Genomic DNA, 11,906 nt, shown 5'->3' on the forward strand with positions numbered 1-11,906 from the left:
CATGGAAGGGAAAAATATACGTCGCCATCATAATATCATTTTCCTAATCTAATGAGTGTATACTAATTTACTGCAGTACCCCCATGGTGTTTCTTGCTTAATAACGACCATCTAAATACATTCTAAGGAATGCTCTTGGGGGAATGTGAAGGTGTTGGGCTGCCTGTAAGATGCACAAAAGCATGTAAACCATGACCCCTTATTCAATGAACGTATATAAATATTGTTTGATGTCAGGGAAGCAGGCTTAACAAAACTGATTTAAATAAATTACAGAAGAATTATGTTGCCTCTTAAATCTCGTTTGGGGAATGAGTGATTTTGACATCTCCCCATGTTTATTTTTAGTAAGGTCCTACATGGCCTTAAAAAGCACTAGGCCCTAGTTCACCGGATGAATGGGGTATCTTATTATTCCTAGCATTAAAGAGATGCAACATGCTTAACAAAGACTTTTAAATAGTAAATTATGGTCATTTGTTGCTGGTTTGGCTAATTTGATTTGTTCCACGAATTATGTCACTTGGTTTATCGGGATTCCGTGTAATATAGTTCCGTCTGGTCGACGGGTTTATAGCCTACCCATGCACATTTGTTAAACCTCTAAAAAACACTATATTTCTGACCCCAACAGTGGAATTAAATGGCATATAATTATTATTTCGGTCTTGAAACGTTGTAAGGGAGAATCGCCATCAACATTAACTGCATTCGTCACGGATAGGCCTACCCAATCGAAAGGTTTAAAGTAGAAGTGTACATAATATCTTAATAACAGCATACTATTAGAATGAAATAACAGTTATAGGAATATATATATAAACCCAGCATACATTATTATTATCATTATCATTATCATTATTATTAGCATTATTATGTCTATTGGGCTATCATTATCATTTGTGATTATTATGACAACTGATGCAACCCCCTCCGCTATTAAAATATTCCACGCAGCCTGTTGTTTTTTGCTTTTTATAGGCTATGTTTCTTAAAAATCTCGCCATGTAAATTCCAATGAAATTTGGAGAGGCAGCGAGGGGGAAAAGGGAGGTTAATCCGAGTTGAATACATTGATGCTCAGCACAGGACCAAGCCTGTGATGATTGTGTTATCTCTACCCAACATTTGGGTCTCCCTCAATTTCAACCCAGCCAAATAGCTGCGAGAAAGTGCAGATGGAGTCACTCTCGATGCCTTAGGACATTTTTTTTTATTAATAGCTAAATCACTTCCCCATACTTTCACTAAATCTCTCTCACCATTCTAGATGGATTTGTTTGAAGTGGTCTTTCGACACATCCAGGCATCCTTTTTCTTTCAATGAAGCTTAGGCTATTTCGGACTCCTAAATATAATTTTCGATTTTCTACAACTGTCGCGGAGAAAAAGCAGCACGCATGCCAGATCATGCTCCGGAATATGTAATATGGCAGCCTTTTGTTTTTATTCAGTATTGCATGACTCCTCAATGTGGCTCAATAGCTCCTCTTATTTCTATAACCATTTAAATATGTAGACCATTTATATCATGGTTTTATGGGTACTTTCGGTCGCTATTTGAGTTCTCGGTATAGCCTATCTATCATTTCCAAACGCGTTTTCTAGGTTATATGTCTCCTTTTAAGACGTGTATTTAACGTCGTTTGAAATTGAATACAGAGAACGGCCGTGTCTGGGGCCTGGGGATGAGTGACATCTCGCTATCTCCTTGTGGCCTCTATCATTTCCTCTGATCCCACTCACAACAGTCACAAATCCCGCCTGGCCCCTGTTTGATTAGATTGAGAACCTCAGGTAATCCGACCGTTTGTTCAAGTGTCCATTTGTCCCTTCTATCACGCATGAGGGCTGAAGATGGTGCGTGTTGGTTTAATCAAAACCAATTGTTCTTTATGAATTGACCGATACTCTCCTTTCAGCCACCATTTAGGTGTGCATTTTCTCATCACCAATGCAACATTTGAAATTAGGTCACTCATCGACCATAGGCTATAGCTATGCCAATGGGATGATCAATGCAGATATCCTGATAACGGTTGAATGCAATCTTTTAAACATTGATATGATCACGTAATAAATCCTTGATCTCGATCATAATGACCTACTATCTATTTGTAAACATATATTGAGACTATTACCTTATAATTAGTCCACTCTAGTGTAACAAAACATCATATCATAAGTCTTTACATCTCAACATAAGCTCTTTGGAAGGGGCAACGTGTGCCACTATCAGCAGTCCCCTTCTAAACTTGGCAAACATGTCACTCACGCAGTGGTTAAATACGTTCTAATGAAATCTGTCAATATCAGCATGGATGGAAAACATTTGGCCTACTATTTTACCGAGCATAGCTGCAGTATTCTCTTCCCCAAAAGCCAAAGCATTCGCAGTCAACTTAAAATCAGAATGGACAGCAGCGGTTATTTTTGAAAGCTCAGACTTCAAACACGATGCCCCCTTGTTTGGTGAAACCACCCCCGCTGTATTCTAATAAGCCTATGCATCTAGCAATTTGCTTGCAATATAAACTGTACAATTCACTTCAAATTGACATTTCCATCACCAGATTCGAGTTTGGCATGTTAAGAGTCATATGCTCCAATGCAATCCCAAAATAAAAATGAAATAAAACAAAATAAATATATGAATACAATCTCGACAACTATAGCCTATAAAAGAAACCTAAAATCTCATGAATTTGTGCCTGCGGCTAGCTGCAGAGTGGGCCGTTTAGAGATGAAAGTGAAAAGAAATAAAAGGCTCAATTTAATCTGCTCTAAAACCCTTCAACATAACGTTTGTGCTTGAAACTCCAAGAGTGAGGGCTGATAGGGGATAAATACATTTCTTACCATGCCTGCGAGCTATTACACCCCTCTCCAACACAGACGCCTATTCAACAGACACCGGTTTCATTACGAGCTGTAATAAGTCTTAACATTATTAAATGCCAGCCGGATGATAGAATGAAACAAGCGCAGAGATGAGTCTTTTTAAGAATAAAAAAAAATGGGACAGTTGGTAGCCTGGTTTTAAAATGTCACCATCAAAAGCCAAACGTGGGCAAAACATTTACAGAGGGTTTGCGAGACCATTTCATGTCCAAAAGAACGCAGGATCTACAGTGGGGCCTATGGGTTAATGTACATTATAGGCCATATATCCATAGCCTATATAGCCCAATCTTAGTTACTTTCACACGGTGTATGCATGGGCTAGGCTACTGACAAATAGGCCGATGACAACGTGGTTTGAAGCCAATCAGGTTAGATTTCTAACGAATAATTGTGGTTTAATCAAAAGCGCTACAGCCCCCGCTGGCCCCTGAATCGGCTCAATTGTTGGCGGGTCAATTGTTGGCAGTGGAACCCGTTTCAACACGGCTGTCGAGCTATCATGGAGAGGCGTTCTGTCTACAATACGACGTGATCATACAGCGACACGTAAAATAAACAGTAGTCCATAATGAACTGGTGTCATGTCCCAAAGGTCAGTTATGTACAGATCTACTAACAAGGTGCAGGCAACTTCATGCTCGAGATAAACCAACAACACAGGCCATTTCATGACACGAGCCCATAGACAACAAACTATAAACATCTATCAATGAAACGGTTTGTGAAATAGATTAAGAGTATGTTATAGGCTAGTCTACATTCACTTACATACCCATTTACCCCACCCCCTTCATTGAGAAAACATCAGTAAAGGTTCAGTTAGAACAGAAAATAGCTCGATTCTAAAAAGCATATGCATTTCCAAACAACAATCGAAACGCATTTTGCACCCTCCACTGCTTAATCTATTCCAACAGACGATTTTATAATATTACAAAACTATATACCAGCAGGGTGGATTGAATAATTCATTCGCCTTTCGTTCTCCTCTTGGCCTTTTGTCCAAAGTTTTCTCCTCCTTTCTTTGCGGGTTTTTAAGTGTGAAAAAAACGTCCCACTCCTCCTTTCACTACCCTGCTTTTGAGGGGTTTGCCTTTGTACCTCAGAATCCCTGCCTTCAATGGAGTGGAAGTCTTGAGAACTGAAGTTCATCTTCAAGTTTAGAGAGGCTGTCGCTTTAGAGAAAGGCTTTTTGTGCGACCGTTTAAACAACAGATAGGCTACAAAATGGTTGATCATTTCATTTGGAAATCCCTGTCTTTTTTTCAGACACAGGATCTAATGTATTTTGACTAGATAATACCGAGGTCCCATCAAAAAAGCGCCAGGACAAAAGACAACCCCGTTTCTTTGTAGCCTAAATATTCCACAGAATAAAATATATGTTTAAAACTGACCCAAAAAATGACAACTAAAAAAGTGTAACAAATAATAATAAGCCATTTTCAAATAGACCTAGGCCTAATAAAAAAAACGAATTAGGCTACAATTGCGGCACGTTTATCGTTTTAGCAAATGACTAGCTTCCGGTTTATTTTAGCTTGCATATTAGTTAGTCTTATATGACTATGATAATACCCAGCTATGAAGCAGTATACACGCGCTATCTAAATAGGCTAATGTCCAGGATCAAAAATCGCTGCAACCTGCTGGTCGTAATTGATATTGATTGTTACATCGGTCATCTGTCAGTTGTCGTTTCAAGGGACCATTTACCAGCACCAAAGGAGTCTGTTGTGCAAATGAATGCAGTCACAAATACCCTCCGTCAAGGCTCATATAAATAATTAAGCAGGTCTAGTTACGCTTGTATTGGCAAACAGCTTAACATCACGAAAAAAAAATCACAAATGTGTGCAAAAGAGCAATTAGGTCCGTTTTAAATTAAGGAAGTGCATTCCGTGAACAAAACAAACAAAGCTGAACAAAAAGATTGCAACATATTGAGCGCACAGAATGTTGTGCATAGGCCTGTAAGAGCTTGTTTTAAAACGCGAATGTAATCCAATTGAATTAGCCTACCTTTATCGCCAAGAATGCCATCGATGCTGTGTTTGGTTTTCTTCTCTCCGTCTTCATCTTTTTTATCACAATCTTCTTCATCATCTTTCTTCCCAAATCGAGCTCTCAGAACACGACTAATGGAACTCACTACAAGAATAAAAACAAAACAAGGTAGGCCTAGGGTAATTGCATAGTCATTACACACAGGCTAAAACAAATGTAAACAAATCGAAATAATAACCTAATGCAATTAAGTTCAGGTGACACTATAGGCCTGTTTTTGGCCGACATAAAACTATGCTTGTAGTTCTAAATACGTCATCAACATAATGTTTGTGATGGTTTCATATCGACCACTATTATGGAGAACTAGTATAACAAAATATATATGAGCAAACATCACTTGTGTAGTAAAAAGGGTTGCTTACCAGATGAGGCCTCACCTGAAGGAACTGTGCTTCTGTCACACACCCCGTCCTTCAGCAGCTTGTCTCGGATCTCCCAGCTGAACATGCCGGGATTCTCGCGCTTGTACTCCTCAATCCGTTTCTCCACATCGGGCGTTGCTACCTGCTTTTGGGTTTAATTTACGCAGAACGATAGTAGAACAGAGAGAAAGAAAGAGAGCGAGAAAGAAAATGAGAAGCAGAAACAATGCAGAAAATAGAATAATAAACAAGAAAAATACAAAAAGAGGAAAGGAGAGGAGAAAGAGCACGAGAAAAATAACTTCAGTACAGGTTGAATGTACTGAAAAATAAAATCTGAATGGACTAATTCCGTTTTTTAAAATATATATTAGTAAACTTCAAAGACTCAAGGCACCGGAAATATAGGCTACGAAATTGCTAGTTCTTGTCCACTTCGATGGCAGGTTAATAAATAGGTAAGCAACAAACATGGAATGGAATACAATATCCACAATAAATACCTTGGATGTCCAGTTCCTGTTTGAATATTTGGTGGTCCATAACGGTAAACAGTCATGATAATAAGAATAATAAGTATACGAATAATTATAAGAATAGGCTAATATTAATAGTATTATTAATAATACTATTATTAAATGTATTTATATTTGTAGGATATTAGCGTGTAATAATAATGGTTGTTGTTGTTTTGTGAGGTAGAACTTTCTCAAACTCACTCTGGGTTTGCTTCCTCCTATTGCCCCGGGTCGGATTGATCCTGTTTCTTGATACCGACAAAGAATTTTGGACACGCAACCATGGGAAACTCGTAGCTGTCGAGAGATCACGCAGGGACGGATACCGTGGTGGGCCATCTCCACTATCTTGTGTCGGATATGATTTGGCAGTGGTCTTCCGTTGATGAACACTCCACCGAGTTGGTTTACCCGACCTTGACCCAGGGGAGTTGACACTGTGCAGAAGAAAGAAGGCCTACTGTGAAAACATTTCGTGTACACACCAAATGCAACATTGGCATTAACACCTTATTCGGAATGCATATTGTTTTACAGTGCAAATGATGACTGCTTGATCTTTAAGCCTATAGGCTACATGTTTGAATATTTAGCATATTTTTGTAGCGTTCGAATATTTTTTGATAGGCCTAATGCAATTGTTATTAGGCTATACGACCTAGTGGAAGTCTATTGCACAATGTAGGCTAGGCCTATATTTGTGTAGTCTATATATACAAATAAATGAATGTAGCCTATAGGCTGTCCTATTCAGAAATTAAATGTGGCCATAAAAACATCAACATAAAGGCCTAAACCCACTGTTACTACATTCAAACTAATTGGACACATTTCCAATAAAACTTGAAGTGAATGAATCCGTAGCTTACTGAAATTGAAAATTACAAAAAATAGATATTTTAGAACAGAATCGACAAGTTATTTTGGGGAAAAATATTTGATTTGAAGGCAGAATTTGTCATTAGCCAGATGACACTTGAGTGTTCCATCCGTCATTGAAGAGGCTGTGAAGTGTGTGGCTTTGTCCGGATTCATTATTCACCGCCATGCCGTACAAATATTGATGTAATCCTTTGATTCGTCGTTTTGATGTGTATTTTACTTTTATTTCCAGCACCAGGACACTTCAACAAATCCCGGATCTAAGATAACTTGCAAGCTTCGTGTTCTCGGAGATTTTATTGGAGCTACTTGAGCACAAACCTTGTCTGGGAGACGCTCCCACGGACGATTAATCAATGCAAATAAATTGTGCCTGTACATTTTATTCACACGTTTGTCTATTTACATAAACAGTCACATAATCGAGTGCCCTGACATTGTGAAATCCTAATATAAGTTTGACTTTCGTAAAACCTATTGTAGTCTACAGAGGGGGCAAACGTGTATAAAATAATGAATAGACTAACTTGTCCTTTCAATTTGTATAACCATAGCCAACATTTTGCCGTTTCAAATGTGATTGAGGATAAAGGCCCAAATCAAATGCACATTTTGTTGATAAACAACGTGCTTTAAATTAGTAATAAATGTTGCTTGGAATGATACAGTAATGTCGACAATGATGGATGTTTGTAAATTGCATGCATCACCTACCTTCCAAAGGGAAGCCAGTGCGCGGATAGTTTTGTCCAGGCGCTGGTCGCATCATTCGCGGTACTGTTCCTGGCAAAGACGACTGCATTCTACAGCTAAAAGTAGCAGGAAAAACAAGGCCAATATTTCATCGGCTAAACTAAGTCGAGACTTGTTTGTGGTAATTGTTTTGACGATGAAAAAAACAAGTGCCGTCCACTCAACAAAAAAAAAATGAAAAAAGACAAATAGGCCTATACTCATCCAAACGGACGAATCTCTGAAAACGAAAGACCCCAAAACCGTAAAACACACTTACTTCTGATGTAGCACGGTGGGCAGCATGAGCGAAACAGGACTGCTGAGAAAAAGGTACACTGTGTGTGTACAGAGAGAGGGAGGAGGGTGTCCCTTAACTCTCAAGTGCGCAAAGGTTGCTTAATTCTTTGCAGCGTTTTCCTAAAAGCTCTGGTAGTTTTTGATGACAAAGTCTGCATGGAGGTTGGGTGTTTAAGTGATAACTTTGGCGCACGGCGTAGGGGGTTGTCGCGCGCGCGGATAGGCTCTTGGTCTGAGCTTTCTTTTATTCATGAGGGGAAGCGGAGTACAGCCAAGTTTTCTCCACCAATCACAAAAAACGGCATGCGACGTAAAACACATTTTGCGCCTTCCCATTCATTGCATGCCGCATCAAAACCATCCCAACCTTTTAGATGAAACTGCCACTGGGCCCTGGAGATTCTTCTTCAGTGAAAGATAAAAACAGTGTGTTTTGGACGTAGATGTAAACTCAATTCAGGATTTAAGTATGTAGTTTGTTGTTTCATTTACGCATATGAAATATAGGCTTTTAGTTGCATATGGCTTAAAGACGCAGGCTATGTGTACAGTCATCTCTAATCTAATCGCATGATAATATTGACAGGAAACGCGATTTGTTCTAAACAACTAGAATACATGACTGACTCATTCATTACAGAAGGTTTCCAGTTTGCTCTGGACACACCAAGTCGAAGATGTCCCCTTTTGGAAAGTAATACATTGTTATAATAGACCTACATTAATTGCATTTGTTTGATGAACAAGTTTGGACCAATAACATCAATGATGCTTTTAAATGGCAATTATGCAATAGATTCTACGGTCTTTGGTGCCATTCGGATGTGACAGGGAACATATTCTTACCACGAATAACAATACCTCATAATAAACTAATTTGGTTAGAGATACAAGCGGCAAAGTAAACTTCCTTTTAGGTTATCAAATACTAAACCGTATATGTTTTATTTGCGTAATTGGAATACACATGTTGCTGTTAATAATAATTTTAAAAGGTCTCCGTTCCGAGTTGTTGTTCTACTAAAAAATCTAGGGACTATTGACATATACACTGGGTATACCAAACATTAGGAACACTTTCCTGTTATAGAGTTGCCCCCCTCCCCTTCCCCCCTCTGAACAGCATCAATTCGTCAGGGTAAGGACTCAACAAGGTGTCGAAAGCGTTCCCTGGGATGCTGGCCCATGTTGACTCCAATGCTTGCCACAGTTGGGTGGTGGAACATTCTTGATACACACGGGAAACTGTTGAGTGTGAAAAACCAAGCAGCGTTGCAGTTCTTGACACAAACCGTCTGGTACCTACTACCATACCCCATTCAAAGGCACTTACATTTTTTTGTCTTGCCCATTAACCCTCTGAATGGCACGCATGCCCAATCCAAAAGGGGACATCTTCGACTTGGTGTGTTCAAGGCAAACTAGAAACCTTCTGTAATGAATGAGTCAGTCATGTATTCTAGTTGTATAGAACAAAACGCGTTTCCTGTCAATATTATCATGCGATTCGAGATGACTGTACACATAGCCCGCGTCTTTAAGCCATATGCAACTAAAAGCCTATATTTCATATGAAACTCCATTGTATATATACTTATTTTTCTGTATTCTGTATTATTGACTGTATGTTTGTTTTACTCCATGTGTAACTCTGTGTTGTTATATGTGTCGAACTGCTTTGCTTTATCGTGGCCAGGTCGCAGTTGTAAATGAGAACTTGTTCTCAACTTGCCTACCTGGTTAAATAAAGTTGAAATAAAATGTTAAAATGTAAAATGTCTCAGTTGTCTCAAGGCTTAAAGATCCTTATTGAACCTGTCTCCTCCCCTCCATCTACGCGGATTGAAGTGGATTTAAAAAGTGACATCAATAAAGGATCATAACTTTCACCTGTACTCACCTGGTCAGTCTACGTCATGGACAGAGCAGGTGTTCTTAATGTTCTGTATACTCAGTGAATGAGTATACTGGCGTTGAGTTGGAGATAGGACAGGCTACATTTAGCCTATTTGTACTTTAATGCTTAGGACACAAGCATAGTCTATACGCCTATAGCCTGCCCTATTCTGTAAGTTTGACCTCAATCAATAAATAGTCTACTCATAAATAGACCTAGTTGACAGGCTTATGCAATAATGAACATACAAGAAAATATAGGTAACTGACAAAATAAAGGAAACACCAACATAAAGTGTCTTAATAGGACGTTGGGCCAATACCAGCCGCCAGAACAGCTTTAATGAGCCTTGGCATAGATTCTACAAGTGTCTGGAAATGTAGTGGAAGGATTCGACACCATTCTTCCACAAGAAATTCCATAATGTGGTGTTTTGTCGATGATGGTAGAAAACACTTTCAGGCACAGCTCCAGAATCTCCCATAAGTGTTCAGCTGGGTTAAGATCTGGTCACACACACACCCTTTAAACCCCTTATGCTCTTTTGAGACCACTCTTTCACTGAGATACCTTGCCATGGTAGCCAAAATCCTGGGCCACAGGGCAGTTTTATACCTGTGTGGAAGCATCTACTTTGAATGGATTTATACTTTGTATCCCTCATTTACTCAAGAGTTTCCTTTATTTTGGCAGTTACCTGATTGAGCAGTCCTGAAGTGGGTAGTAGGCAGTGGCGGATTTACATACAGGCGAAATGGGCAGCCGCCCAGGGCGGCATCTTGCCGGAGTCTATCAAATAGCGCACCTCTAACTTTGTACAGTACTAATGCAATTAGACAAATTAGTCACACTACAAAATGCTACCAAATAAACCACAATTCATTAATAATACTGTGAATACATAGTTTCACAGACATATTGTTGCATTTTTGTCTGGTTGTGCAAAATCCTTAAGAAAAACATAAAACCAGTCTGCACACCACCAAGGTGAATTGGTTTAGTCTTGACTCTTGGTTGACAGTTTTGTGTGATGGTTATTGAGTTGATGCTCAAGTGCCAAATCAACACACATTTGTTTCTATTTGTTTTTGTTACTTCTTTTTTATATTTATTTTTGTATATATTTTTATATTTATACAGTTTTAAGAGTTATGATTATTTATTTGTGTTGTTCTAAATGTCTGAATAAAAATTACAGTTAGTGCAGAATGGTTCTGTTTTTTTGTTGGGGGGGGGGGGGCTGAAATGGGGGTTCGCCCAGTGAGCCATACAAGTTAGGCCTGTTTGTTATGTTTTTATCATAGCCTATACCTTGCTTTATCATAGCCTATACCTTGATAATTAGGCCTAGTCGAAATCGTCTTCTTAGGTCTAGCATACCAAACTTGTTGATCCTTCCTCATGATTTCGCGTGGCAGGGTTGAGGGAGCAGAGGTAACTGCGCGCCGCTTGACATGCAGTGTTTGGCGCGGAAGTAGCCTATGCCTGTCACGGGGTTTTATGGCACCAGCACACCTGTTGTCCATCACACTTTGAATAGGATCATCCTGGACATATACTATCTTCACCGATGCATAGAATTTTATCCATATACTATTTATCCATATACTATTATCCATATACTATTTGAAACACTGAGAGTTGTTAATAATAACACATGGACATTCTTAATTGGTGGGCCTTTTTGCAAGTAATCCAATTCAAGTAATTACGAACGGGTTGAAAAACTGACGTGCACTCTTGGTATCTAAATAATTGATGTCAGTTACTTGTATGTGTTTAAGCGCCATGTCATGTGACAACCACTAGAGGGAGACTATGTTCCAAAATATGGAGGTACAGCAAACGGAATTAATTTAAATTAAACCAAGCAATACTACATAATGTTTGAAACTGTAAATAAGTCTATATCGCTCTCTCTCTCTCTTTGTACACCTACCCCCAAAGCGTGTTAGGGTTAGACTGGATGTCAACCCAGTGTGTCATGCTCACATCTGCACAATATTATTTGAATGTGTTAGCGCTTCCTGCAGAGAATTGTTTGATCAGGGCTCTGAAAGAGTGAGTGTAGAATATCATGTAAAAGGAAGTGGTGGCTGTATTCCTATAGATTCCAAGCTTAGAATTTAAGAGAGAGATAACATTTTTATAATGCTACCCATAATGTTCCCCTAATGTTTGAGTATCCAGTTTTCCCTTATGGGAACGATCTTTCTATGTTAACAAAAACCTTCAGAGGAA

At 38.9% G+C, this 11,906-nt stretch overlaps 1 protein-coding gene across 2 annotated transcripts in view; it reads right to left on the minus strand.

The window, feature by feature from the left end:
- Positions 1 to 7,985, minus strand: part of LOC139416395 (paired box 7b) — a 65,716-nt gene extending 57,731 nt beyond the window's left edge. The window contains exons 1-4 of one of the 2 annotated variants that reach the window (XM_071164970.1): positions 7,451 to 7,985; positions 6,056 to 6,291; positions 5,337 to 5,481; positions 4,927 to 5,055 (exon numbers count right to left, since the gene is read on the minus strand). In XM_071164970.1, the coding sequence (XP_071021071.1) occupies positions 4,927 to 5,055; positions 5,337 to 5,481; positions 6,056 to 6,291; positions 7,451 to 7,538 (598 nt within the window). In that variant the 5' untranslated portion in view covers positions 7,539 to 7,985. The remainder of the gene's footprint in view (positions 1 to 4,926; positions 5,056 to 5,336; positions 5,482 to 6,055; positions 6,292 to 7,450) is intronic. The other variant, XM_071164971.1, reaches the window with a different exon arrangement.
- Between the last annotated feature and the right edge of the window lie 3,921 nt (positions 7,986 to 11,906).

Source organism: Oncorhynchus clarkii, chromosome 9 (genome assembly GCF_045791955.1).
Source record: "Oncorhynchus clarkii lewisi isolate Uvic-CL-2024 chromosome 9, UVic_Ocla_1.0, whole genome shotgun sequence".
Taxonomy (NCBI): Eukaryota; Metazoa; Chordata; class Actinopteri; order Salmoniformes; family Salmonidae; genus Oncorhynchus; species Oncorhynchus clarkii.